The 27,441-nt window shown below is 51.7% G+C and overlaps 2 protein-coding genes across 13 annotated transcripts; one reads left to right on the top strand and one right to left on the bottom strand.

The window, feature by feature from the left end:
- Positions 1-371: 371 nt before the first annotated feature.
- Sbsn (suprabasin) lies at positions 372-27,430 on the bottom strand. 8 transcript variants are annotated; one of them, XM_039104509.2, is made up of 8 exons: positions 26,775-27,029; positions 22,603-22,665; positions 17,290-17,388; positions 12,794-12,893; positions 4,465-6,949; positions 1,571-1,642; positions 1,406-1,450; positions 372-539 (listed from the first exon to the last, which is right to left on the bottom strand). In XM_039104509.2, exons 5-8 carry the CDS (start codon positions 4,816-4,818, stop codon positions 516-518), a joined length of 495 nt encoding a protein of 164 aa, XP_038960437.1. In that variant the 5' UTR covers positions 4,819-6,949; positions 12,794-12,893; positions 17,290-17,388; positions 22,603-22,665; positions 26,775-27,029; the 3' UTR covers positions 372-515. The 8 variants fall into 8 exon arrangements, 7 of the variants coding, with proteins under 7 accessions (XP_038960437.1, XP_063139726.1, XP_063139722.1 ...); XM_063283656.1 differs by having other exon boundaries at positions 2,932-6,949; positions 26,775-26,975; NR_177078.1 differs by lacking the exons at positions 4,465-6,949; positions 26,775-27,029 and adding an exon at positions 27,222-27,430.
- Gapdhs (glyceraldehyde-3-phosphate dehydrogenase, spermatogenic) lies at positions 7,902-27,304 on the top strand. 5 transcript variants are annotated; one of them, XM_006228791.5, is made up of 11 exons: positions 7,902-12,358; positions 19,560-19,773; positions 20,473-20,569; positions 20,772-20,878; positions 23,942-24,032; positions 24,116-24,234; positions 24,588-24,669; positions 24,953-25,104; positions 25,235-25,397; positions 26,918-27,015; positions 27,114-27,303. In XM_006228791.5, the coding sequence occupies exons 1-11, from the start codon at positions 12,280-12,282 to the stop codon at positions 27,184-27,186; spliced, it is 1,275 nt and encodes a 424-aa protein (XP_006228853.1). In that variant the 5' UTR covers positions 7,902-12,279; the 3' UTR covers positions 27,187-27,303.
- Positions 27,431-27,441: the final 11 nt, after the last annotated feature.

Here is a 27,441-nt window from a genome sequence, read left to right as displayed (position 1 = left end):
AACCTGGGGATAATGACAGAACTTTTACCTAACTGGGTGGTTGGAGGATTCGGTGAGATCACGCCTGGAAAGCACCCAGTGTGTCTCCATTGCACAATAGACACAGACTACCATTGTTTCCAACCGGGCTACCACACACCCTGCCTGTGGCTGCTTCCCTTAGCTGCTTTTCCCAGCTGGGCCCAAACACTGCACATTAGCCAGGCGTGGCTTGCCTCTGGGAACTGCTGTCTTTAAGCTAATCATCCTGAAGTTTCCAGCTCTTTCCATCCTGTGTGGCAAGTCCTAGATCCGTCCATCAAGGGACAAGAGGAAGTACAAGCCCACCACTCGGCTCTGCCCATCCCTCTCTAAGGAGCAGTCAACAGCAATGAAAAGGGATCGTGTGTCAATTTTATTCACAAAGCTCAAAGCAGCCCCCTTAGGGCACCCAGGCAGCTCTCCCCAAGCCCCAGCTCTGCTGGGTCGCTTCAGCTGGTGTGACAACAGGGGCGTTCTGTTGCCTGGGCATCAGTTTAGGGCATGATGGCGGCGATACTCTGAAAGAGAGAGGAAGGGCATTAAGTACAGGAACATGGCCACAGGGGGCTGAGGTCTGGGCTCTTATTTCAGCCCTGAGAAACAATAGAGACACCACCTGTTTACCTTGGAACAATGGGGAACCAGCTCCCTCAGGGAGACCAGCTTTTGGGGGGGTATTCCATATTCCACAGAAGAAGCCCTGTGTGTTTCACCTCTGAGCACCTTCTGCTACTCTGAGTTGGAGCTGTGAGGAACCCTGGATTCTGGGCCTTAAGCAGTTAACAGCAGTTGCTGTTCAATCATGAAGACCCAAATTTGGATCCCAGCACCCACATCATGCAGCTCACAAACACCTGTAACTCTAGCTGCAAGGGATCCAAAACACAGTGTGTACACACACACACATGATTTTAAATGTTTAAAAAAGGAAAAAGACAAAGCTGAAGTCAGGACCAGACTTCTACGGGGATTTACACTCTCAGCCCAGCAGGGAGCTACCTCCCAAACCAAATTACCACTACTCAGCTCACCCATGCAAAACAGCAGGGTGGGGGAGCAGAGGCATTGCGGGAAGGTCGGTAAGAAGGGGAGGCAGCTAGCCACTGGGAATGGGAGGAGAGACATGAGGGATGGTTTCAGCATCCCCACCCTCCCTGGCTCCAGGATGCTCCAGTGCCCTGGAGATGATTTCTGTCAGCTGATGTTTGTTAGTTGGGACTGGAAAGTGCCCAAAAGCTGCCAGTGGGTGACGAAAGGCCAGAGCAGAGCTGGGAGAACAGGTTACATGGTCTCTACAGAGGCTGAGTCTGTCCAAAAGGATGCTGACTGCAAGAAGGGCTATGGGAAGGGAATTCAAGGGGACTGAGAAGCATGCAGCACTCACCCTCCACAGAGCTGGGAAGTTGATAAATGGCTTGTTGACCGAGGCCTGGAATTCAAGGACAAAGCAAGTCACCAACCTTCAACCAACCTCTATCCTTGGGAGAACCTCAAGTAGACTCCACTCCCCTCTCCCAGCTCCAAGCCCATGTTACACCCAAAGACTCACCCCAGATACTGCTGTAGTGATTGCGGCCCCTCCGTGCTGGCCTCCGTAACCGCTTTGACCTTGATGAGGCCCCTGTTGACAAACCCAGATCATCACTACTACCCCTTAACCCATCAATGTCTCCCTCATTCCCCTCCCTTCCCTGGAACCCACCCCTTCTCATATGACTGGGTCAGGAGTGGGAGGAGCCTAGCTGACCCTCAGGGCTCCTCACTCACAGTCCTGAGAGAACCCAGAGCCCCTGGCTGCTAAGCTGATAGTGAGACGTGGACAGAGCTCCAGCCTCTTGTGGACTCGCCTCACTCACGCTCTCTTTAAATTCAACATTCAGGAGCCGTTTCCATCTTGCAGAAGAAGGACTCAAAGGACCCACACAAATACCAGAACCATCATTCACCCTTAGCCCTGATTTTTAATTGCTCTGCTACAATGTAGCCTCAAGCCTCACTCAGCTCTTGAGCCCATAACATCAGTCAGCATAGGCCACACCCACCCGGTGGCACCTCTCAAAAACTCTTGACCCTCTCCCAGAGCCCACCTGGGTGTCTACTCGGGGCCCTATTCTTCACCCAGAACTCTCTTTAGTCCCCTCCTCTCCACCCAGCCCGCCATGGCTCCTTCCAGGCAGCAGATGTGGCTCTGGGCTCTGAGACCTTGACACATCCCCAGGATGGTGTTCCAGCCTTCTGATCTCCGTGACTCTTCATTCGGAGTGCAGGAGTCAGCCTGCTAATGGAGAGACCCCTGATACTGCCTTGGTGCCTGCTGTTACAGCTTACCTGGTCTCCAGCATCTGCTCCCTCTACAAATATGGGCATGGAAGTCCTCAAGAAGCTTGCCCACCACCCAGTCAGAAAGGCAAAGGAAGAAAGAAAACTCCAGACCCACATCTCACTCACCGAGCACTCTCCATTAACCTTAGCGAGTCCCCCTGGCCTCTGAGCCTTGGTTTCCTACCTAAATGTTAGAGTCAGCGCCCTCTTCCTGACCACCTCAGAGGCTTGTTACAAGGACAGAACATAGCAGAGCCTGTCACCAAAGCTCCTCCCCAACTCTGGATTTTCTCAGCCGCTATCTATTTGTACAGTGTCTGGAATCAGAACTATTTCCTGGTTCCAGGAGATAGAACGGTTAGGTTCCCTCATGTAGGACAGCTCCCTGATAGCAAGACTAAGTCCTTTTCACCTTGTGTCAGGAGAAACTTTGCAGACAAGATAGTCTAAACCAGCTGGCCACCAGCTCTGAAGTAATGGAGGTGGAGAAGGAAGGAAGGGAACCCAGGGTTATGGCTTCCCAAGGGTTTTAGCCTCTTCCCTCCCACAATCCCCTTCTCCCCAGTTTCCCCACCTCTGTTCACCTACATTCAGCAGCTGGTTGGCCTCCTTGCTGGCTTGGTTGACCCCATTATGAACATCTTGCTGCAACCTGTTCATTTCCTTCCCGGCCTGGCCAGCAGCATGGTGGACACCTTGGCCAAGCTTCTCCGCTTCCTTTCCGGCCTGGCCAGCAGCATGGTTGACCCCTTGGCCAACTCTCTGTGCCTCCTTCCCGGCCTGGTTGACCCCAGTTTGGACCCCATGGGCCACTTTCTCTGCCTCCTTCCCAGCCTGGTTGACCCCAGTTTGGACACCATGGGCCACTTTCTCTGCCTCCTTCCCAGCCTGGTTGACCCCAGTTTGGACACCATGGGCCACTTTCTCTGCCTCCTTCCCAGCCTGGTTGACTCCAGTTTGGACACCATGGGCCACTTTCTCTGCCTCCTTCCCAGCCTGGTTGACCCCAGTTTGGACACCATGGGCCACTTTCTCTGCCTCCTTCCCGGCCTGGTTGACCCCAGTTTGGACACCATGGGCCACTTTCTCTGCCTCCTTCCCAGCCTGTTCAATGGTATGGTGGATACCCTGGCCAAAGCGCTCCATCTCTTCCCCAGCCTGGTTGACCCCAGGATACATTACTTTGTCCCCTTCTTGCCAAGTCTGCCCGGCAGCATAATAACCATGGCCATGACCATGACCAAACTGCTGTGCTTCCTTTGCAGCATGGCTAAGACCCTGGTTGGCCCCTTGTACCAGTTTGCCTCCTTCTCTCCCACCCTGACCAAAAGCATGGTGGATTCCCTGTCCAAACTTCTCTGCCTCTCTCCCTCCCTGACCAAAAGCATGGTGGACCCCCTGGCCAAACTTCTCTGCCTCACTCCCACCCTGACCAAAAGCATGGTGGACCCCCTGGCCAAACTTCTCTGCCTCACTCCCACCCTGACCAAAAGCATGGTGGACCCCCTGGCCAAACTTCTCTGCCTCACTCCCACCCTGACCAAAAGCATGGTGGACCCCCTGACCAAACTTCTCTGCCTCACTCCCACCCTGACCAAAAGCATGGTGGACCCCCTGACCAAACTTCTCTGCCTCTCTCCCTCCCTGACCAAAAGCGTGGTGGACCCCCTGGCCAAACTTCTCTGCCTCACTCCCTCCCTGACCAAAAGCATGGTGGGCCCCCTGTCCAAACTTCTCTGCCTCTCTCCCTCCCTGACCAAAAGCATGGTGGACCCCCTGGCCAAACTTCTCTGTCTCACTCCCTCCCTGACCAAAAGCATGGTGGGCCCCCTGTCCAAACTTCTCTGCCTCTCTCCCTCCCTGACCAAAAGCATGGTGGATTCCCTGGCCAACCTTCTCTGCCTCTCTCCCTCCCTGACCCAAAGCATGGTGGACCCCCTGTCCAAACTTCTCTGCCTCTCTCCCTCCCTGACCAAAAGCATGGTGGACCCCCTGACCAAACTTCTCTGCCTCACTCCCACCCTGACCAAAAGCATGGTGGGCCCCCTGACCGAGCCTCCCTGCTTCACTGCCCCCCTGGTTGACCCCATGATGGATGATTTTGTTTGTCTCCTTTCCGACCTGTCCAGCGGCGTGGTTGACCCCATGGGCCAACCTGTCTGCTTCCTTTCCTGCGTGTTCGACGCCACTGTTGATGCCGTGGGCTACCTTATCCAAGCCATGCTCCACGGTCTTGCCGGCCTGGCTGCCCATGTTGCTAAGTCCATCAAAAATTCTTTCCACTTCCCTTCCGGCTTGAGTGATTCCATTATTGATGCCTTCAAGGGCCTTGCCCACCTCTTTCTCTGCGTTGCTCAGCCCACGGCTGAACCCTTCTATGGCCTTCTCAATGGGATCCTCATGGGCTGCCCGTGCAGGCAGAGCCCCCAGGAGTGCTAAGAGGCAGCAGGAGCTGAGCAGATTGACAAGATGCATGTTGTTGGGAAGGCAGGGAGGATGCAGAGAGGAGCGAGGGAGCGAGGTCACTATTTATCCTTCACCTCCCTCCCTCTGCCCCACCCCTCGTGACTCAATTGCCCCTGTGAGGCTCTGACTCCGTTCCTGTCAGGGGGTGTTTCCCAGAGACTTTTGGGATTGAGCAATGAAGAAGAGGAGGAGGAGGAAGACAGGATGAGTCATGGACGTGATCCTTGCATCTTTGCTCTTTAACCCTCTCAGGCCCTCCACCCTGAATAGGGTTCTGCCCTGCCCAGCCCCCTCCAGTTTTTCTCTCCCCCACTAGCCATCCTTCTTGCTTTTGAACCCACCTTCAGGCACTCCCCATCCCTAACCACCCTGTCAGCCCTCTTAGGAAAACTCCGCAAGAGTGGAAAGAAACAGGGAGAAGAGAACCCCCCAGAAGCTGAGGGAGTTGCCTGGTTTTGTTGTTAGGAGTCCCCTCTCCCCGCTTCTCTCCGCTCCAGTTATAAGGCTTTTGTCCAAGCGCTCCAGTCCCCCCCCCCCCCCCACGGCTGTCTGGCAGCTTTGCACGTGCCTGGAGGCCAAAGTGTGACCCAGCTGCCTCCACATTCCACACCTGGCTCAAAGGGCCAGCACGTCAGAACGTCCTTCCCCACCATCCCCCAGGCACAGTGTGGTACTGCAAGTATGACAATTATGTTCTGTGATGTTGTCCTTCTGTTTCCATAGAACTTATCGCAATCTGAAATTGTTTTTAATTTTTAACAGTGTGTCTCACCTTCTAGATTGTTCACTTCTAGCAATCAGGCCCTTTGTGCTGGGTACTGCTATGGCTCCAGTTTACGGGACATTAACTGAGGCCCAGTAAGTATATTCACAGATGGAGCTCACGGATGGGTTAGAGGTTCAAGCCTGAACCCATCGCACAGGATGCTGGAGAGAAGGGATACCTGGGTCCCCAAAGCTACGGGGGTTTCCTGGGGAGGGCCTCGAATTTTGGAACCAGGATCACATGTTCATGACAGAATCCAGTCCTCTCCCCTCCCAGTCCCTGAGCAGGGGCTGGAGGCTGATTGCCATGAGCTGGGACAGGACGCAGTTGTACCTGAAAAGCAGGTTGAGGCAGCCCTAGGGAGAGGCTTGGAGACCCGGTGGAGCAGAAGTTGCCTTAAACATGTGGGCTAGGGGCCAGGACCTTTTCCTTCCTTCTTCTTCCCCTTAGGCCTCCAGTGCCCTGACCCGAAGCCCCGAGCCTAGTACTGTTGGCTCAGAGTGCAGGGAAGCAGCTGAGACCTGGCCTGGGCTGAAGTCTGGCATTAGAAGGAAGGGTGGGTAATGGATCTTCCCCGATATCTATACCTACGGGGTAGTTTAGAGGGGGGCAAGCAAGAACCAGTGGGTGGGGAATGGGTGTGTGTGTGTTTAGGTTTTAATGTCAACAGTGAGGCTGAGAGAGGAGGGAGCAGTGCAGTGGGATGTTCAGGCATGGAGGAATGCAGGTGTGCACAAGCGGAGGAGGTAGTTATCTGTGTGGGTGCCCAGGTGTGGCTGAGAATTAGCCCGTGTTGTCAGCTTCAAACCAGAGCATGAGGTGGTCCCGTCAACGATGCATAGCCACACCCAGAACCAAACATTCCAGGACCAGGGGCCCGGGAGCCTCTGCCTTCCCAGCTTTCTCAGCATCACAGGAGAGGTGGCTTATTGGACCACTCTGCAGAGAGAATCTGTTTCCCAGGTTCACACTCCAGTGACAAAGGCAGATCTTGGGTGTGGCACTGCAGCCAGGAGCCTCCCTTAATTAATGATGGAGAGTCAGAGGCCAGGCAGAGAAGGGAGCCAGGGGCATGGAGGTGGGGTGTCAGAACCCTGGTCCATCCCAAGATAGATAGGTTTGGCTTACCCTTTTGAAAAGGTATCCTATCTTTTCTATGTTTTGTTGTGATGGGGTCTCAGGTAGCCCACACTGGCCTGGAACTCCTTATGTACCTGAGGCTGGCCTTAAACTCTTGATCCTCTGGGACTACAGCAGGCATGCACCATCACTCTGTATTTTCTTCTCCGTCCTTCTCTCCCTCCACAGGCCCTTCTTCTCAGCTTTCTGTCACCATCTGCCAATGGACTCATGACTTCTCGCCTTTCTCCTTAACTGAAAAGCCAGTGGGGGGGTTGGGGATTTGGCTCAGTGGTAGAGCGCTTGCCTAGCAAGTGCAAGGCCCTGGGTTCGGTCCCCAGCTCCGAAAAAAAGAATAGAAAAAAAAAAAAAAGCCAGTGGAAGCAGCTCAGACTCAAGGATACCACAGCTCACCCCACAGTGCCCCAAAGATGTAGTAAATGTTCATACAGGTTGTTCGCCCATTCAAGGGTGTCATGGCGAGTGCCTTACCCAGAACCCCTTCTGCAGAGGGACTGCCTGGGGCTTCCCAGCTCAGACTAGGATCTACCACAGTTAGAAAAGCAGATACACAGGGTTGGGGATTTAGCTCAGTGGAAGAGCGCTTGCCTAGCAAGCGCAAGGCCCTGGGTTCGGTCCCAGCTCCGAGGAAAAAAAAAAAAAAAAAAAAAAAAAAAGAAAAGCAGATACACTGCTAGTAAATGGCAAATTTCTGTTCCCTGGTATCTGGCAGAATTGATTAAGGCCAGATGTTGGGAGAAGAGCTCGTGACTCTGTTTCCTCTCTTGCTATTAATCAGATTTGTCACTTCTAACATCAGGTTGTGGGGGGGGGTTATTGGTCCTTTTTTATTGTTTAGGCTAGAGTCTCATACAAGCCCAGGATGACCTCCAACTCATGGCAACCTATCTGCCTCAGCACCCTAAGTACTATGATTACACACATGCCCACCTCTGGGTGTGTATGTGTGTCGGGAGGTGTTGATGTGGTTCTGGCCTTGGTTTTATGAGACATATAGTTCAGGCTAGCACAGAGCTCTTCATCTGCCTGCCTCAGCCCTAGAGGGGCTGAGATGACATGTATATGCCACCATACAAAGAACTTTGCCCAACAGCATCTAGAAGGCCCATCCCACGCACACTGCTTTCTCACATATGCTAGGCAAGTGTCTACCACAGGCTCGACGTGTATCCTAGACTTCTTTTTTGATTTTTATTTTTCAGACAGGGTCTCACTTTGTAGTTCTGACTATCCTGGAACTTACTATGTAGACCAGGTTGGCCCCAAACTCCCAGGATCTGCTTGCCTCTGCCTTCCCAAATGCTAAGGGTAAAGACGTGTGCCATAAAACCCAGACCTTTTAAAATGTTTTCATTTTCAAACTAAGTTGGCCAGGCTGGCCTTGAACTCACTCTATAGCCTAGACAAGCACTGGTGTATGATCCTGCTTCCTCAGCCTCCACGTAGCTGCAATTACCAGATCCAGGCCTGTCTCTTCCCACTTAGTTTTAGTTTAATTCTCCAGGGCCTTGCCAATCCCTATCCTATGGCCAGGTCTTGCATGATACGGTTCTGGTTTCGGTTTTATGAGACAGGATCTCTATATGTTGCCCTTGGAAAGCTTCTATGAGGACTTGGGGAAGGAAGAGGTTATGTCATTGTATGAGTTTTGGGCTTCCACCCTTCTCTCTAAGATGCTGACTCCTATCTGTAGCAAAGACTCACACCCCCTTGGTCACAGCTGCGTGTCAACCAGCCCTGCAGGTGAAGGCGTACACTATTGACTCATAGAAGCTCATGTGAGCCCTGGGGCTTGAGGGGACATTTTTCACTTGCTTTCTGTTCTAGACACTCCCCGAAAGCTTTGCACGGTGGCGTGCAACTGTAATCCCAGCATCGAGGAGGCTGAGGCCAGAGGATCATAGCAATTTAGAGGCCAGACTCAGCTACATAGTGTGATCTTGTCTCAAGAAATGAAAAGTAGGCCTGGAGAGGAGGCTCAGTGGGTAGGAGTGTGGACTACTCTGGCAGAGGACCTGAGTTTAGTTCCCAGCATCCACATGGGCCCATCTGTAACTCCAGTACCAGGGGACTCAACATCCTCTCCTGCCTCCCAAAAACACCCAGAATTGCACATGGTGCACAGACATGCAGGCAGGCAAAATGCTCAGACACATAAAGTAAGTACTGTTTTAAAAGAAAGAGAAGGCCCAGTTTGTGGTAGATGCTGTTCCAGATGCTGAGACACAGCTGTGGGCCCAGCACCCTTCCAGAACACACAGTCAGTGAGGGTGACATGCAACAGGACCTCAGGAGGTGCTGGGCACAGGAAGACTCCAAGGAGAACAGGCCACCAACAGGAAGACATGACTTAGTGGTTGCTTTAAGACTATGAAACTACACGAGAGCTGGCTCAGCAGGTAACGGGTGATTGCTGTGAAGCCTGAGGAACGGAGTTCAATCCTGGACTCATGGGACGGCAGGAGAGAGCCAACTCTCACGGAGTGTTCTCTGGCCTCCACACAGAGATGTGGGGGGAGAATAAATAAAATTAAATTAAAATAACCCCAGGGGCTGGGGGTGTGTCTCAACAGAAGAAAACTTCCCTCGCATGCCCAAAGCCCTGGGTTCAATTTCCCGCAAAAAAAGGAGGGACAAAAAAGGGAAAAAATTGGGGGAGTGAGGGGACCGGGTGTGTTTGTCACCTGTGCTTCCTAGATACTGCAGAGATGGGTTTGTTCTTAATAATTTCTATTTTTTATTTTACGTGCATGGGTTCCTGCCTGAATGTATGTCTGTGTATACCGAGGCCTGTGGAGGCCAGAACGGGGAATCAGATGCCCTGGGACTGGAGTTACAGAAGGTTGTGGGCTGCCATGTGGGTGCTGGGAATCGAACCGAGGTCCTCTGAAAGAACACTGAACAGTTTTAACCACTGAGCCATCTCTCCAGTCCCTTGTTTGTTTGTCTGGATACAGGGTCTCACTATGTAGTCCAGTCTGGCCCCAAATTGGCCTTTAATAATTTATTTATTTGGCCTTCTTAAAATTGAACATCTGTGCCAACCCAGAGTCAGCACCCGCCCCAGCTCCATTTCTTCAACAGCGCAGATAGCCAGAACAGTTGTTAGCACTTCTGTGCCTTAAGGTATGTGTGGGCAGGAGTGAGGTTCCAAGGCAGAGCACATGATTAGCCTATGTGAAAACCTGGATTCAAACGCCAGGACCCTCCTCCACTCAGCCAAGGGTAAGAACCAAGGCGTGCACATCAGATGGGTTACACGTTTAATATAATAGAAAATGTGTTAGAAACAGCTAAGTGCCGTGACTCAACCTCAAGCTAAAACTTAAAAATAATACTTTGGTTTTTTGGGTTTTTTTTTTTTTTTTTGGTTCTTTTTTTCAGAGCTGGGGACCGAACCCAGGGCCTTGCGCTTCCTAGGCAAGCGCTCTACCACTGAGCTAAATCCCCAACCCCTACTTTGGTTATTTTTAATGTATCTTGTTTATAAATGTGTTTTAATATTCTACTGATTTAGGTGAGTGCATAGGACTGGAAAGGAGGAGCAAGTCCCAAGCTTGGATATCTCAAACACTGAGACTAGAGTCTCATCCTGAGACCCGAGGGAGTGGAGAGAACTCTTTCCCCATTTCCGTTCCTGCCTCCCAGAGCACGTAACCATAACCCTGAGGCCTCCAACCCGGTCGTCACAGGTAGTCAGTCACATAGCACAGCAGCTGGTTCATCCCCACGCAAATGAGATAGCTCAGTAGCCTCGGCCTTTAACCAATGACCCTTTCCCCCTCCCTGGATATTCTCATGCCCTTCTCCAAAACTATATAACTCTTGGTTCACCCAAATAAACTGTATGTGTTCAAGGCCACTCCAAATAAAGAAATATGAACAAGCTAAGTCATCTTAGATGGCTGCTTCACCTAGAAGAGTCATAGCACTAAGATTCTTGGAGAAGCGCCCCCCCCACACACACACACCCTGAAGGAGACAGTAGAAGACACAGAGCCACAATATTCATTCCTGACCCCCTCCCGCCCTGGTGGACATCTGATGCCCTGGAGGGAAGAGGCAGACTGCAGACCCATTCCAGACATCAGAGTCCAGATACCCCCAGGAGGAGAGACAGAATCTGGGACCAACAGGGACTTATGGAGGCCACACGAAGGTGTCAGTGATCCTGGAGCTGGAGTCACATGGGTCGTGATCCACTGCAAAGCAGTATTGGGATCTGAACTAGTGTTATCTACGGGAGCAGCAAAGGCCCTTAGCCACTGAGTCAGAACCCCGGGCAGAAGCAGAACACAGTGGGGGTAGTGTGTGTGTGTGTGGGGGGGGGCTGCAGGTCATCTGGCGGAAATAGTTACATCGTTTTTGTGGCCTAAAACGGAAGCCACAATATTAGAAAGCGTTTTATTTAAAACTTTAAATAACTACAGACTATTTGAAAGATTCAAATTATTGAGTAAAAAATGAAAACTAGTGGAAATTTACTTTCCTTAAAAAAAAAAAATGTGCAAGGCAAATGTGTTTTATTTATGGACTGAACGAGCTCTATGTTAAACACAGGACTGAAGACAGTTCAGCTGGTTACTCCATGCTCGATAAGCTCTGAATTCAGTCCCCAAGACCCACATAGTAAATGGAAGGAGCTTACTCCTCTAACCACATGTATGAGGGTGCGCACGCGCGCGCGCGCGCACACACACACACACACACGCACACACACACACAAACATTAATGTAATTTAAAATTTTAAAAATGTGTCCCACTTGAAGTCAATGGGGCCCCACCCTTGGAGGTATTCCTGTTGAGGCTGGATCTCTCCTCTTGCTTCTACAGTGCTGCATACTACAGGCTGGCTGGCCCACAAGCCTTTTAAGGACTGCAGAGAATGCTATCACATCTGACTGTGCATGTACGTGTGTGAATATGTGCACACCCATGTGTATTGCTAATTCTATTTTTTATTTTTGTTGTTTTTATTATATTTATATATTATTTTTGAGGATTCCCTATATGCATGTTTTGATCATGTCTATCCCGACCTGACCTCCCACTCCTCCCAGATCCCCTCTACCTCCCACACTCTACCAATTTCATGAAAAATTTTAAACTTTTTATCTTCTATATAAGTAGTTTTGTCTGCACTTGTGTGCGACGCGTGGGCGCAGTGCATAAAAAAGCCAGAAGAGGGCAGTAGATTCCCTAGCTCTGTAGATACATATGGTTGAAAACCATCACGTGGGTGCTGGGAGCTGAACTGCAGTCAGCTGGGAAAACAGCAAGTGCTCTTACAGGGTGGGCCTTCTCTCCAGCCCAGGGTTCTCCTCTATGGATTTGTTTAATTTTACCCCACAATGATTTGTACTGCTAATAAGATTCACAGGACTGGGGTCACCCATTCCTGTTCAGTTCACAATGCTAAATGAAAACCAACTCTTGCTTTCCCAGGAGCCATCACTGTCAACAGCTCCTGAGCTGAGCCCCTCCCCCGCCCGAGAATGTTGACTCCCTTGGTCTTGGCTAGGAACCAGGCCTGCTGTGAGTTCTGTGGCACAGATGTCCTGTCATGTTCAGAGGAGGCCTTTTTGTTGCTGTCCTCCCGGACCTGTGGATCTTACAGTATTTCATTCCTCTCCTCCATCTTGGTGAGAAGAGCCAATATTAATTCATAGGCAGCCAAGGGGAGGCCTGCAAGAGGATTGCTAGGCATTTTCACACACAGGGGAGAGCGAGGGCAACTCCTCAGAGATCCAGAAAGAGCATGAAGCAGGTGGACCAGGGGAGGGAGGAAGAGACATGGCAGCCATGAGATTCTGCATGAACCTAGTGGGTTCCACTCTAGATACCAGAAGGTGGCCTTGAAATCCTCAGTGTGGGACTCTAAGGACACTGGAGAGTGGGCTGAGGTCGCCACCCTGCACACCGCTAGCTCTGTGATGTCACTGGGCAATGTGACATCATCAGAAGCTCAGGAGCCTCTGGGACATTGGGAGCTTCACTCCTCAGTAACATCAGGGAGGGGCCCAAGGCAGCCAGGCCATGAGATCTTAGGCCATGTCAAGACGTGACGTGGTTCTTACCAATGTTACTGTCGTCCAGCTACGGCGGGACCCATGCCCATGTCCATGCCCATGTCCATGTCCATGTCCATGTCCCGGTAAGGAGTCTTTGGGGGTGGCCCTGGGAAGAGGAGGAAAGTGAGCTCTGGGAGTCTCCACACAGTCACCCAAGGTGCTCAGAGTCCAGAGACCCTCCCCCACCAAATGCTCTCAACTAGGTGCCCCTGAAGGAAGCACAGGCCAGGGTGGCCCCTTCAGGCCTCTCATCATCTGGGAGTCCTTCCCCTCCCCACTCCCACACCACATCCTTCCTCACTCCAGAGCTTCATGGTGGGGATGGGGTTGGGGCTTGGGGGTTATGACCCCAGGACTGCCTGAGCTTTGGGTTCTAACAGTAGAGAGGGGAGAAGCAGAGGCCAGGAGGAGGCAGGGAGGCTGGAGAGGGAGGGATAGCCAGGAGCATTTGTGACACGTCAGGGAGGGTGTGCTCCCCACATTTCCTTGATGTCCCTGGTGGCCAGGGACAAATGGGCTGCTAGGCTTGGTCCTCCCTGGGCTGCAGGGAGTCAGGGTGCAGTTGCTCCCTTTACAGGCAAGGGAGGCAGGCCTGAGTTCACTGAGCCTCACAGCCACCAGGTGAGGCCTGGGCGTTCACTGTCCCCATTCTATGGAGGCCAGCAGAGGTCAAGCCACTTCTCAGACTCCCAACCACGGAAGACGTGGTGGATCTGGGATTCTCCCAGGGCCTCGGTCTCTGTAGAACCTGCTGCCAGCTGCTGGGCAAACCCAGCCGGAGGCTGTTTCAGGTGCTGAAGCCAGAGGAAGCCAGAGCTTCTGGGAGGCCAACCCCCAACTGACTCTGGTGTTCTCACTTCCTACAAGTGGCTGGGCCTGCAAGGACCCTCCCTTTAAGACACAGCATCAGAAGGGTTAACAGCAGGGCCTTGCCCTGTGCCCACCAGCTTCACTGCCTTCTGTAAGGTGGCTGTGTGTGAGTGGTGCAGGGGAGAGGCCGTGCTTTCGTCTGCATGGCTCCTGAGTGACAGCAGACCCCCACTTGGAACTCTAACCTCCTTCGTTTCCAAAAGTTTATGGACGTTTATTTGGCTGTTAGTGTGTCAGGCTACAAGGGTAGAGGAAGAGGACAATTTAGGAGAGTGGTTTCTCTCTCTTCCACATGGGTTCCATGATCAGAACAGGTGGCCAGCATTTGCAGCAGGCCCCTATTCCCAGTGAGTCCGCTCACTGGCCCAAACCTCTCCCCCTCTTGTGACCACACAGATGGAACCTCCCGGAAGGCAGATATCCTCAAGGTCACCAGTGAGCACAAGGTCGCTAGCAGCCATCAACACTCACACCTTTAGAGATTCTCAGTTCAGTTGAAAACACCCAGGGTCCATTCCCAGGCTTCAAGACTGAGGAGCAGAGAGAGAGGTCCTGACCTGGGAGACAGACCAGCTAGCCACTGGCTTGGAGCCCCAAGTTCTCCTGGTGCCTTGTCCTCTTGCCTGTGGCAACTCCCATCTGCAGCCTCCAGTCTTCCCCTAGGTCTTTCCTTCTCAATGTTCTGGATGTTGGACTTCCTGCCATGTTCCACTAAAATCACCTTCTACTTGTGGGTCTTTAGGTCCCTTGAAGCCTCTGGATGGAAGGTACGATGCAACATCCAGGAACCAGGCTAGAGAGGTCCATTAACTTCTCCAAGATCACACAGCACAGGTGGCTAAGCCAGGGCTGTGCCCAGAAGGCTGAGACAGGTCCTCTAAATAATGCCTCCATTTCTCCCTCCCCTCTTCTCGGACCCTCAAGCGTTACAGTTCAGACAGAAGCACACTTGTGGTAACTCACTTAAGGTGCATGAGCAAGGAGCCAAGAGTCTCCACCTAGGCCAGTGCCAGGCTCCTAAACGTCACTCACGCTGCTGTCACTTTAGTGCTCCTATGGACAGATTCCTACCAGGTGTGGTGCTGTCATGCCAGCACAAAGGGTAAAGGGAACACTGAGTTTGAGGACAGCCTGACCTCTAATGAGAGAGACACACAGACGGAGGCAGAAATAAAACTCCTGGGTCTCAGTATCACTATTCCCAGGCTGTGTTAGAATTTCCTAGAACAGGTATTCCTTGGGTGATTCCTGACATAAGAGAGTGGGACTCAGGGAACTGGATCCAGTATTAGACAGGGCTCAGAAGTGACCTTGGACATGTAAGAGTGGGCTGCAGTGTAATGGGAGAGCAATAGTCTCACATGAGAGAGGCCCTGGGTTTTGCTCCAGCACTAATCATGGCTCAGTTGACAGAGCACCTGACATCTAGTTTGAGGGTTTGTACTTTGCCCCTGAGACCCATGGTGGAAGGAGAGCAGACTCCTGCAACGTGTCCTCTGACCTGCGCGCGCGTGCGCACACGCGCGCACACACACACACACACACACGCACACACACACACACACACACACAATCTATCTATCTATCTATCTATACACACACAATCTATCCACACACACACATATATATACACACATACACACACATAACATATACTTGCTTACATTCACACCCACACATATACAAATCAATCCATAAATCAACCAATAATATTTCAAAATCCTTAGGGCCTGGGGATGTGGCTCAATTGTAGAAAACGTGTTTCACATGCCTTAAGGTCTTGGGTTCAAACTCCAGGATTTTAAGAAAAGGTGAAGCAGAGAGGAGGCCATTCATGGTGGTCTCTTCCCTGGGCTCCAGATACTGTGTGTGTGGGCAGGTTGCTCAGTTGTTCTTAGAACCTCATCCTGCAGTCCACATGACCTAACCCTCACAACCACACTCCTGCTTCCAGCCCTACTGGAGCTGAAATTCTAGGCCTGTGCCACATCACCAGTTTGTTTCTGGGTTTTTGGTTTGGTTTGGTTTTGGACAGGATCTGATTATATAACCCTGGCTGGCCTTGACCTCATTGTCTCAACTGGGATGGCCTCAGTGTCAGAGCCCTGCCCCTGGGTGCAGGCACCAAAGGCATGTGCCTGGCATATCATGCAGGTTTTTAAGGTATGTGTGTATAGGCCGGGGTGTGGCTGATTGGCAGAACACAAGGTCATTGCATAGATTCAGTCTCCAATGCATGCCACTGCCAAGAAAATAAAAATCCATGTACTTGGGATTTCTAGTCATAAACATTTTCATATTTAATAGACTATAGTATAATGTAAATATCATTTCTGTGTTTGTAGGGCCAGGGGGCAGGTGTTGACACCACACATGCGACCTAGGTCATTTAGACAGGTGTGCTACAGGAGATATTCTCTCTCTCTCTCTCTCTCTCTCTCTCTCTCTCTCTGTGTGTGTGTGTGTGTGTATGTGTGTGTGTGTGTGTGTGTGCTCGCGCTCAAACACTCCAGTAATGGCAGTGTGGGGGTGAGAGGCCACTCCTGAGTCATCCTGTCCCCTCTTCTACCAAGAGGTAGGTCCCTTGTTCCTGCAGCATTGTGTACTCCAGCCTAGCTGACCCTCAAAGGTCTGGCCTTACACATGCAGGCTACCACATCTGGCTTTTTAATATATCCTATGTTTACTGAAAACGTGAGAGACTCCATACTTGATCGTCTCCCTGCCAACTTCCTGGGGTGTTGTCTTGTTTCCTTTTGGTGCTTCACTGACTCAATCTGGGCTGTGCATAAGAAGTCTGGGAGCATCAACTGCAGCATACTTAACCCCCTTAAAGACAAGGGATTCTCCTCCCCCACAAGTTACCAGCTATTGAGGGCTCCCCAGGCAGAGATGGGTGCTTGTGAGTCTCTCCCCTCCATGCTGGAAGGCTGACTGGCACGGTCTTGTGCAGGTCTGACGGAGGCAGCTGCAGCAGGTCTGACGGAGGCAGCTGCAGCAGCTCTGAGTTTCCTTCCCCATATTCCCCATCTTCTAGACTGTATTTCTGCCTTCCTTTCCGTCATGATGAGGACTACCTCAGTTATAGACAGCATCTGAGAGGAAGGAACCCAGGGAGCCAAGGGGAGATCTGAGAGGGGTTTTCTTTTCTTTTCTTTTCTTTTTTTCGGAGCTGGGGACCGAATTCAGGGCCTTGCGCTTGCTAGGCAAGTGCTCTACCACTGAGCTAAATCCCCAACCCCTGGGAGGGGTTTTTTCAGCACTTCCACACACAGGGAGAGGTAGGGAAACTCCTCAGAGATCCAGAAAGAGCATGAAGCAGGTGGACCAGGGGAGGGAGGAAGAGACATGGCAGCCATGAGATTCTGCATGAACCTAGTGGGTTCCACTCTAGATACCAGAGGGTGGCCTTGAAATCCTCAGTGTGGGACTCTAAGGACACTGGAGAGTGGGCTGAGGTCGCCACCCTGCACACCGCTAGCTCTGTGATGTCACTGGGCAATGTGACATCATCAGAAGCTCAGGAGCCTCTGGGACATTGGGAGCTTCACTCCTCAGTAACATCAGGGAGGGGCCCAAGGCAGCCAGGCCATGAGATCTTAGGCCATGTCAAGACGTGACGTGATCCTTACCAATGTTACTGTTGTCCAGCTACGGCGGGACCCATGCCCATGTCCATGCCCATGTCCATGCCCATGTCCATGTCCGGGTAAGAGTCTTTGGGGGTGGCCCTGGGAAGAGGAGGAAAGTGAGCTCTGGGAGTCTCCACACAGTCACCCAAGGTGCTCAGAGTCCAGAGACCCTCCCCCACCAAATGCTCTCAACTAGGTGCCCCTGAAGACACAGGCCAGGGTGGGCCCTTCAGGCCTCTCATCATCTAGGAGTCCTTCCCCTCCCCACTCCCACATCACATCCTTCCTCACTCCAGAGCTTCAAGGTGGGGATGGGGTTGGGGCTTGGGGGTTATGACCCCAGGACTGCCTGAGCTTTGGGTTCTAACAGTAGAGAGGGGAGAAGCAGAGGCCAGGAGGAGGCAGGGAGGCTGGAGAGGGAGGGATAGCCAGGAGCATTTGTGACACGTCAGGGAGGGTGTGCTCCCCACATTTCCTTGATGTCCCTGGTGGCCAGGGACAAATGGGCTGCTAGGCTTGGTCCTCCCTGGGCTGCAGGGAGTCAGGGTGCAGTTGCTCCCTTTACAGGCAAGGGAGGCAGGCCTGAGTTCACTGAGCCTCACAGCCACCAGGTGAGGCCTGGGCGTTCACTGTCCCCATTCTATGGAGGCCAGCAGAGGTCAAGCCACTTCTCAGACTCCCAACCACGGAAGACGTGGTGGATCTGGGATTCTCCCAGGGCCTCGGTCTCTGTAGAACCTGCTGCCAGCTGCTGGGCAAACCCAGCCAGAGGCTGTTTCCAAGGACAATTTAGAAGAGCAGTTTTCCCTTGTCTTTATAGCATGGAGGTACTACTTAGAGCCATGTGATACATTATCTCCTCATCAACCCTCACTGTGACAGCCACCTGAGAATAGCCAAAACAGAAATCCATGTTGGTGCTATCCCCCAACACTTAGAACCAAGGGATGTGTCATCCTTGGCTACATAATGTGTCTGAAGCTAGCCTGGGTTACAGTCAGAAGACTCTGTCCCCTGGAAGAAAAGCAATAGAGGATATCCAAGGTAGAGAATTCCTAGGCTTCAGTGTTGCCTGCCTTAATCTGGTTTTCCTAGAGAAGCCTCCAGGAAGAGTGCATCTCCAGATTACTTTGGGGCTCACAGAACTGGGTCCATCCTCACATCATCAGGAAATGGTCTCTGAACTATTCTAAGAGGGGAGTATAGTTTAGTGGTGGAGCAACTGGTTAACAGGCAGGGCGTCTGGGTTTATTCCTAGTACTTAAAAGAAGAAAAAAGGGGGTTGGGGATTTAGCTCAGTGGTAGAGCGCTTGCCTAGGAAGCGCAAGGCCCTGGGTTCGGTCCCCAGCTCCGAAAAAAAAGAACCAAAAAAAAAAAAAAAGAAAAGAAAAAAGCCTTAATCTTAAGCATACCAGCAATCCTACTGTTCTGGAGACTGAGGCAGAAGGAGCCCAGAGCTGAGGAGTGAAGCTGGGGGTGGTGGTGCCTGCCTTCAGTCTCAGCAGTCAGGCAGGTCTCTGTTTGAGGCCAGCCTGGCGTACAGAGCTAGGTCCAGGACTGCTTGCTGTACACAAAGAAACCATTTGTGTGTGTGTGTGTGTGTGTGTGTGTGTGTGTGTGTGTGTGTGTGTGTGTGTGGCGGGGGTGTTCAGAAGTAAGATTCTGTCTCAAAAAGGAAGAAGGGAAGGAAAGGAAGCAGGGAAGAGTCAGGGGGGATTGATATCACAACACATATGGAATGTTTCATCAGCATTTCACAGAGTAAGAAAATGGCACAGGAAATAGACCCTCATGTAACTCCTAAACACACTGACATACACACAGTCACGTGCATGCAGGCGTGCGCGCACACACACACACACACACACACACATACACACAGTCACGTGCATGCATGCGTGCGCGCACACACACACACACACACACACACACACACACACGCACACACACGAACACTGAAGTTCACATATCTTAACTTGACGGTTCTTGTTCTCTGGCTCAGTGGGTTGGGAAAAGAACGGAACCCATAGTTGGTTGCCCACTAGAGGCTCAAAGCCCAGTGGGTTCTGTGCGGTAAAGACCGCTGTTTCACACTTGTATATGTGTAAGGTGGAGGTCAGAGGACAATTTGCGTGTTTTTTTCTACCATGCAGGGTCCAGGATTGGCACTCAGGTCCTAAGCCTTTGGGACAAGCACCTTTCCCCATCCCCATGCCTCGTGTGAGGGACCCAGCTCACCACCTCCCTTCTGAACTCTTTGCTCCCTACAGTGATCAGACCACCTCCACCTCCACCCAAGGTTGAGGAGCCTCCGCCACCCAAGGAGGAGCCGCCGCCACCGCCACCACCGCCTCCTCCACCCCAGATAGAGCCAGAGGAGCCTAAAGAGGCTCCACCTCCACCTCCACCTCCTCCACCCCCTCCCCCTCCCCCTCCTCCACCACCCCCAAAGCCAGCTAAAGAGCTAACAGTGGGCATCAATGGGTGAGTCTATGTCAGGCCCCAGATGTTGCTGGAGCCAGTCAGCCCCATAGTGGCTTCCTTGGGTCACTATGGGCTGAGGACATCTTCCTTCCTCCTTACTGGGCAGGCCAATCCTCAGAGAACTCCCAGAACCAAAAGTGATTCAAGTGCAGGCTGGGCTACAGGAGCCTCTGGAAAGAGGCATGAACAACAAGAAGCCAGCTGTGTCTCCACTGGGGCAGATTTTTGAGGCAGTGGGGCAAGCAAGGGCTCTGGCTTGGAAGAGACATCATGCTTAGTACATTTAAAGACAGTCAGGAAATCTTCACAGCTCTAAGAACAAATTGTGGGGAAGGGAATGGGGAGAGGGAGCCCTTTAAGACCTGGAGCACCATGGTAAGGAACAGAGACTCATTTACCTGAGAAAGGGAGGCGCTTCCTGGGTCCACTCAGCTGTAGGAGTGAGGACGGGGGCACTAGAAGGCCTGACAGTATGCCTGTAACTCTGGCCTGTAACTCCAGCAATAAGAGAGGCTAGAGCAAGAGTGAAGTGAGGACGCAGCCTTTACCTACTGAGCTGTCTCCCTATCCCCAAATGTCCACCTCTTAATACCCCCAACGTTCAAAGTTCAACATGAACTTTGGTAGGACACTGACACCATGGCATCCCTGTCACTCTGGTTCTCATAGCCATTTCCTTTTGTGTTCCTGATTGGACAGATTTGGACGCATTGGTCGTCTGGTGCTACGAGTCTGCATGGAGAAGGGCGTTCGGGTAGTAGCAGTGAATGACCCATTCATTGATCCAGAATACATGGTGAATGGAGGGAAGAAGGGAAGGAGGGAGGGAGGGAGGGAGGGAGGGAGGGGCACTTGAGTTGGGGAGAGGATCCCAAGAGCTATCTAGAAGGCTCCTGGCTGCAACGCAGAACCTCATAAAAATCTTGCCCACAGTGGGGATTCGTCTAGGGCTGCTCACTCCGCAACCTACGACCAGGCCCTCGCTCTGTCTACTGCAGGTGTACATGTTCAAATATGACTCCACACATGGTAGATACAAAGGAACGGTGGAACATAAGAATGGACGACTAGTTGTGGACAACCTTGAGATCAACGTGTTCCAGTGGTAAGGACAGAATGTGACACCATGGCTCCACCATATGTGTATACTGTTTAGAAAGGGGGTCTTGAAAGGTCTCTGGCCTCTAAAACTCTTCAGAACACTCATCTTCAAGACGGCCCATGGTTCTTTAATGTTTTGTATTTAACGCACATCTGCATGTGTTCTTTGTGGCATGAGTTCACTGTGCCTCGTCCCCTGCTTCCTCTAAGTCACCAGCCACCTCTCTGTGGTAACTGAGCCGGCTCCTACCCAGTACCTCTGAGCCAAGGCACTACTCCACCCTCTCCACTCCCCTCCCCAATGCTCCTGCCCCAGCTCTCGGGGTCCCAGGGGTCCCAGTGTGAGTCTCTGTCTCATCTGCCACACCTGCTTATCACCTCTGGGGACGCTGGGCTGCACCTCTCTCACCCCAGCGAGGCTGACTTCCTAGTGCCCATCTCACATGGCTTGTGTTGATGGTAACAACATTTGTTAACAGATTCAGACCCTGTATATCAGGCAGTAACATACCAGGTGTGGGGTGTACACTTGTAACTCTTGCATTTGGGAGGCTGAGACAGGAGGATTACCTCGAGTTCTAGGTCGGCCTGGAGCTATACAGTAAAATCCTGTCTCAAGGAAAACAAAAGAATACAAAAGAACCAGTATAAACCAGTAATACCTTAAGCTACTTTACTAACAGAGACACAAGCAACCCTCTGTAGCCCCAGGCAAGGTCTTCTCCTTAAGCAGGACACCGGTTCCCTTTAACTTGCTGAAAAGGAGGTGTGGCAGTGTTTGGAGGAAGGTTGAAGGTAGAACTGGGGAGAATAGAGGCTGTTTGCCCTGAGTTTTAAATCATTGCCCCAAAAGCAATTCCAGAAGCTTTCAGTCACCTCAATCCTGCACCTGCGTGCATGACATCAGTCCTGCCTCCCTCCCTTGCCTCCACACAGCGCCCCAACTCTCATATTGCTAAAGAATGACCTGTGACAGCCATACTTTTCAGTTCTGAATGCTTGGCTGGCCAAAGTAAACAGTAAACAGCAAGGGGTGGAGAGGTAGGTAGAGAGCTGATAGATGACAGGTAGTAGACAGACAGGTAGGTGTGGGGGTGGGGATGGGTAGATCTGGTTGAAGAGACAGATAGGTGATGGATGGGTAGATAGATGGATGGACAGATAGATGATGGAAGGAAGGAAGGAAGGAAGGAAGGAAGAAAAAAGAAAAAGAAAGAAAGATGGATGGATGGATGGATGGATGGATGGATGGCAAGCAAAACGTCAAACCAGGTGCACAAAACATCTGGTGGAAATCGACTGTGGATACTCCAGTAAGAGTTAGTTCCCAGGCAGGGCTGGTGAGGCTTCTAAGTAAAAATAAAAATAGCAACAGACGGTGATGAGACATCGCTGCAGTCAGGGGCTCCCAACATCCAGCAGATACTGACTTAAGCTGAGGTTTCGGTTGGTGCTCCTGATTAAGCTTCCCTCATGGCTGAACTTACAACCTCTCTCACTGGCAACACTGCGTACCGCAGGATAAACAGTGGTAGCCTCCACTCTCAGGAACTGTATTTTTACCCCAGGATAGTTAACATCCCTCCTCTGCCTGGGTTTGAAGGGAGGCCAGCCTGACTTCCACAGCCAGCCTCTCAGCAATCCCAGCCACACAAGACAACTTGGCAATATAATACACAACACAGTTGCCTTCCCCGACCAATGAATGAATGAATCTTTGGAACAGACCTGCAGGCAGGAGGGGCCACGCCAAACTCAAGTCCTATTACAGGAATCACCGAAGAACTCAACCTGAAAGACAAAAGTGGGTGTATCAGATAAAAGTGACTTGGGCCAGATGACCACCGATGTGGGCTGACGGGGCAGAGGGAGCAGAGCCCTGTGGCTAGAAGGGAGGGAGAGCCTATGCATTCTTCTATTTCCACACTATTCCTAACCGAGGACAGAACCCAGGCCTCGGTTGGCATGCTACCTTCACTGCCTGACAGTGGCTTCTTTGAAACATGAGCACAGTAGTATGCTGGTGTTGGGGTGGTTATCACTTTTCTACAGACAAAAAAACTCAGACGGAAGGCAGCTCAGGGCACGTATGTAGAATGACTAAAACAAAGAAACTGAGACCAGGAATGAAGCTCAGTAGTAGAATACCTTCCACCGCATATAAAGCTCTGGCATCAGTCCTAGGCACTACAAAAATCAAATGGATATGCATTCACTGGGGTTGGAGAGACAGCTCAGCAGTTAAGATCACAGATTGCTCTCAGAGGACCCCCCAAGTCCAATTCCTAGCATGCATAGGTGGAGTACCTACAGTATGGAACTATCCAGAGGAGAGCCAGAAGCAGTCCTAAGAATGAATGTCCCTGTGACATGGTAAGTTCCACGAGGGACAAGCCCACAGATGGCAGTCACAGAGACTGCTTGCTGGACGCAGGTGGAAAACAGCAAGGATGGGTGTTTGATGAGTTCCAGAAACAAACATTTGTCAGAACATCAAGGCGAAGCTGGTCATGATGGTGCTTGTGTAATCCCTGAGCTCAGGAACCTGAGGCAGGAAGATCGTGGAAGATGCAGACCACCAACCAACCAACAAAACCCAGTGAAAACTTAGGCTGATAAAGAGGAACAGAAAGCCTTTCTCTGGCTTTTCTACTGTCGATGACTGGTCCCTGCTGTGGACAGATGCTTCAGCTGTAATCCTCCTGAGCTGTCACCTGATGTGTCTGTGTGATGAGAGGCTAAAAAGGGCTCACATGAGACGGTCAGAGCTGGAAGTCAAAGGGCAGCATCGGCAGCCTCACCATCTTGGGAGTCTATGCTCTGAGCATGTGATTGAAACGGCTGTGGTTCTAGTCTGACATTTGTGGGGATGGTTCCTGCGGGAGGTAAGATGTGAAAGCCTTGTCTAGACACAGCAGGGTATAGCACATAAGAAAGGGAGAGTCAACTTGGAACAGGTAGGTATATGGAGTCTGGGAGCAGGTGTTAGCACATCAGGTACCAAGACCTCTGGCTGGCCTGAGACCCAAACAAGGAAAACTGACATAGCCTTCCCACCACTCTGCAGCAAAGAACCTAAGGAAATCCCCTGGAGCTCTGTAGGGAATCCCTACGTGGTGGAAGCCACAGGTGTATACCTGTCCATAGAGGCGGCTTCGGTAAGTGAGGAGGAGTGCCCAGGGCTGTCTGGGAAGAGGGGGCAGTGGCGCTTGGAGACCCTGACCTTGTATTCTATCACTAGGGGCACATTTCATCTGGTGCCAGGCGTGTCATCGTCACTGCACCTTCCCCCGATGCACCCATGTTGGTCATGGGTGTGAATGAGAAGGACTATAACCCTGGCTCCATGACCGTTGTCAGGTACCAGGGATGACAGCCATCTTCCAGCGTGTGGGTGGCAGCAGACATGGCAGGACTTAGCACTCGCCCAGTCCCAACCCCACTACATCTGTGATGTCTTTCATATCACCTTGCTCCTGCTAACCAGCCCCTAAGTCTCGAGTCATCATGTCAACTTCACCCTGCAACGACTAGGAGTGCTCAGTATCTGAGGACATGCCTAGGCAGTATTCCGCAGTGGCACCTCCAAGGACAACCCCAGGGAGCCCTCCCACCCCCATTCTCACACCTCACAGAACCAGACCTGGTAAAGTGAGAGTAACAGAGAAGGAGTGTGGCTCTGCCGCTCATCTGGCATGCTGTCGCCCTTTCAGCAATGCATCCTGTACCACCAACTGCCTGGCCCCCCTCGCTAAGGTTATTCACGAACGCTTCGGGATCGTGGAAGGGCTAATGGTGAGCTTGGGCAGGAAGGACGGCAGGGAAAGCAACCCCTTCTTCCCAGGCCTTGTGTTAGGCATGGAACAAGCAGGGAGGGCAGCTTGGGAAGGAAGCCCATAGTAGAGACACCTTTTGGATTACTTTGAGAAGGACGGGCACTGGCCTCCAGGTACCCTTCCTGTGGTCTGTGGTGATTGTCTTGGTAGCCTCCATACACGTAGGCCACCTTCCCAACTGCTAGAAGAGGAGTGAAGGTTAGGAGCAAGAAGACTTCATATTTGTCTTCTTGTTCCCCAAGACCACCGTCCATGCCTACACGGCCACTCAGAAGACAGTGGACGGGCCATCAAAGAAGGACTGGCGAGGTGGCCGAGGTGCCCACCAGAACATCATCCCATCTTCCACTGGGGCTGCCAAGGCTGTAGGCAAAGTCATCCCAGAGCTCAATGGGTATGGAGATACAAACCAGGAACCAGGGTGGGGATACACCCTAGGGAAACCTCACTGGCCCCAAGGCATGGTAGAATGGGAGCAGAAGACCCTGGGCTCTGACTCCCACCCTTACTCTGAAATTCTCCAGGAAGTTAACAGGAATGGCATTCCGGGTGCCAACCCCAAACGTATCAGTTGTGGACCTGACCTGCCGCCTGGCTCAGCCTGCTTCCTACACTGCTATCAAGGAGGCTGTGAAAGCAGCAGCCAAGGGACCTATGGCTGGCATCCTTGCTTATACAGAGGACCAGGTAGGGACTGAGGAAACCCTGGGGGAAGCTCTGGGGAGGGACTTGGGGAGTCCCTTTCACCAATATCATGGACCAATATAAGACCTGCAGACCATCTGTCCATGGTGTTTCACACCCAAAGAGTTGGTCTTTGAGTTCTAGGCCAGCCAGGACCATATAACCAGACCTTGCCTCAAAATACAGAAACACAAAACCTGCAGGCCTGGGAAAGTGTCTCCTGCCTCAGTGATTGACCATATGCCTCTTTGATCTAACAATGCTGCTCTTCTGTACCACGGTGACTGGGAAGTCACTCATGTAACCCGTAGCTCATACTGTCCAAGACAACAGATTTAAGAGCTAACTCGTGCAGCTTTCACCACCTACCCCAAGCCTGGCATTCAGAAGGTTCTTAACACACTCCTCCTGAACGGAAGACTCCAGTTCTTATTTTTTTAATTCATGCTCAGGGGCTAGGCCAGGTCAGACACCTTTCCTGAACACAGAATATTTAGAAAGTGTCATCTGCTAGGTGTGGGGGAACAGGCCTTTAATGCCAGTACTCAGGTGATATAGAGTCAGTAGATCTCTGTGAATTTGAGGGCAGCCCTCTACACAGGGAGTTCCAGGGCTATAGAGCAACCCTGTATCCAAGAAAAAAAAAAGAAAGAAAGAAAGAAAGAAAGAAAGAAAGAAAGAAAGAAAGAAAGAAAGAAAGAGAAAAGTCACCTCTGGGGTTGGGGATTTAGCTCAGTGGTAGAGTGCTTGCCTAGCAAGCGCAAGGCCCTGGGTTCAGTCTCCAGCTCCGAAAAAAAGAAAAAAGAAAAAGAAAAAGTCACCTCTGCGCCTCCACCTTTTGAAGCTCCCCTGCATTGTCCCCTGCAGGTCCACTCTCAAAGGCTATGATGTCATTTGAATAGGTCAGATCAAATCAGCCCAATGCCAACCTCCTCTGTCCCCCATGTCCTTAAGGGCTACAGCCTTCAAGGTCTGTGTCTGTAGCTCCTTACCTCTGCTCCTAAGACCATGCCATCCTAAGGCTCTCATGTCATCCACTACCCCATGTAATGTTTCCTGGAATAGCATTAGGGTATTGTGACCTGGCCCCTCATGTATGTGTGATGCACATGTGGGGGCATGAGACTGATGTCTTCCTCCATTGCACTCTGCTGAGTTACTGCGGCAAGATGTAACTGCAGTTTGACAGCTAATACAGTTAGCCATCTTGTCCCAAGGATCCTCAGTCTGGATCTGGTCTGCTGGGCCTGTAGGTGTCTATCACCCGCCCAGCCTCTACATGGGTTCTGGGGATCCAAAGGCAGATGCTCACGCTTATGTAACAAGCACTTTTAATCACTGAGCACGCCCCTGTGTCCCTGAGACAAAGGTCCCACCTACCTTGATCACATCCTGTCATCAACACAAAAGGTGTCTCTGTCTAGTGTGCCAGACAAGTGAATGACAATGTGGTCTGAGAGTCGGAAGTCTGGGTTCCTGGAGATCCTTGCTCGACTACATTTATCTTTGAAATTGTCACGCAGGTGGTCTCCACGGACTTTAATGGCGATTCCCATTCTTCCATCTTTGATGCTAAGGCTGGAATTGCCCTCAATGACAACTTCGTGAAGCTTGTTTCCTGGTAAAGGGGAAAGAGGATAGTGGGGGTAGGTTGGTTTCTCTCTCTGTCCCTCTGTCTCTCTCTCTCTCTCTCTCACACCTTCTTCCTCGCCTCCCCAGGTACGACAACGAATATGGCTACAGTCACCGGGTAGTCGACCTCCTCCGCTACATGTTTAGCCGAGAGAAATAAAGGCCCCTCCTTGCTCCCCTGCGCACCTCGCGTACCTGCCTTCGGCTCCCCTTCAAAAGAGGGCGCACTTCGCGCTGCCGCCGGGTCAACAATGAAATAAAAACCAGAGTGCGCACAGCTTTGCCCCCTTGTCTCTGCGCCGATCACCTTGCGTTCAGGGCCCGCTTCAAGGCGGCGCTTGGCTCGGAGACCGGTGGGGGAAAGCAAGCACAACGCTGCGGGAGAGGGTAAGCATTGTCGGAACAACGGTCTTCA

The sequence above is a fragment of the Rattus norvegicus genome, chromosome 1 (genome assembly GCF_036323735.1).
Source record: "Rattus norvegicus strain BN/NHsdMcwi chromosome 1, GRCr8, whole genome shotgun sequence".
NCBI classification, from domain to species: Eukaryota; Metazoa; Chordata; class Mammalia; order Rodentia; family Muridae; genus Rattus; species Rattus norvegicus.
The sequence above is the reverse complement of the archived record's forward strand: the minus strand, read 5'-3'. Positions and strand labels throughout refer to the sequence as shown.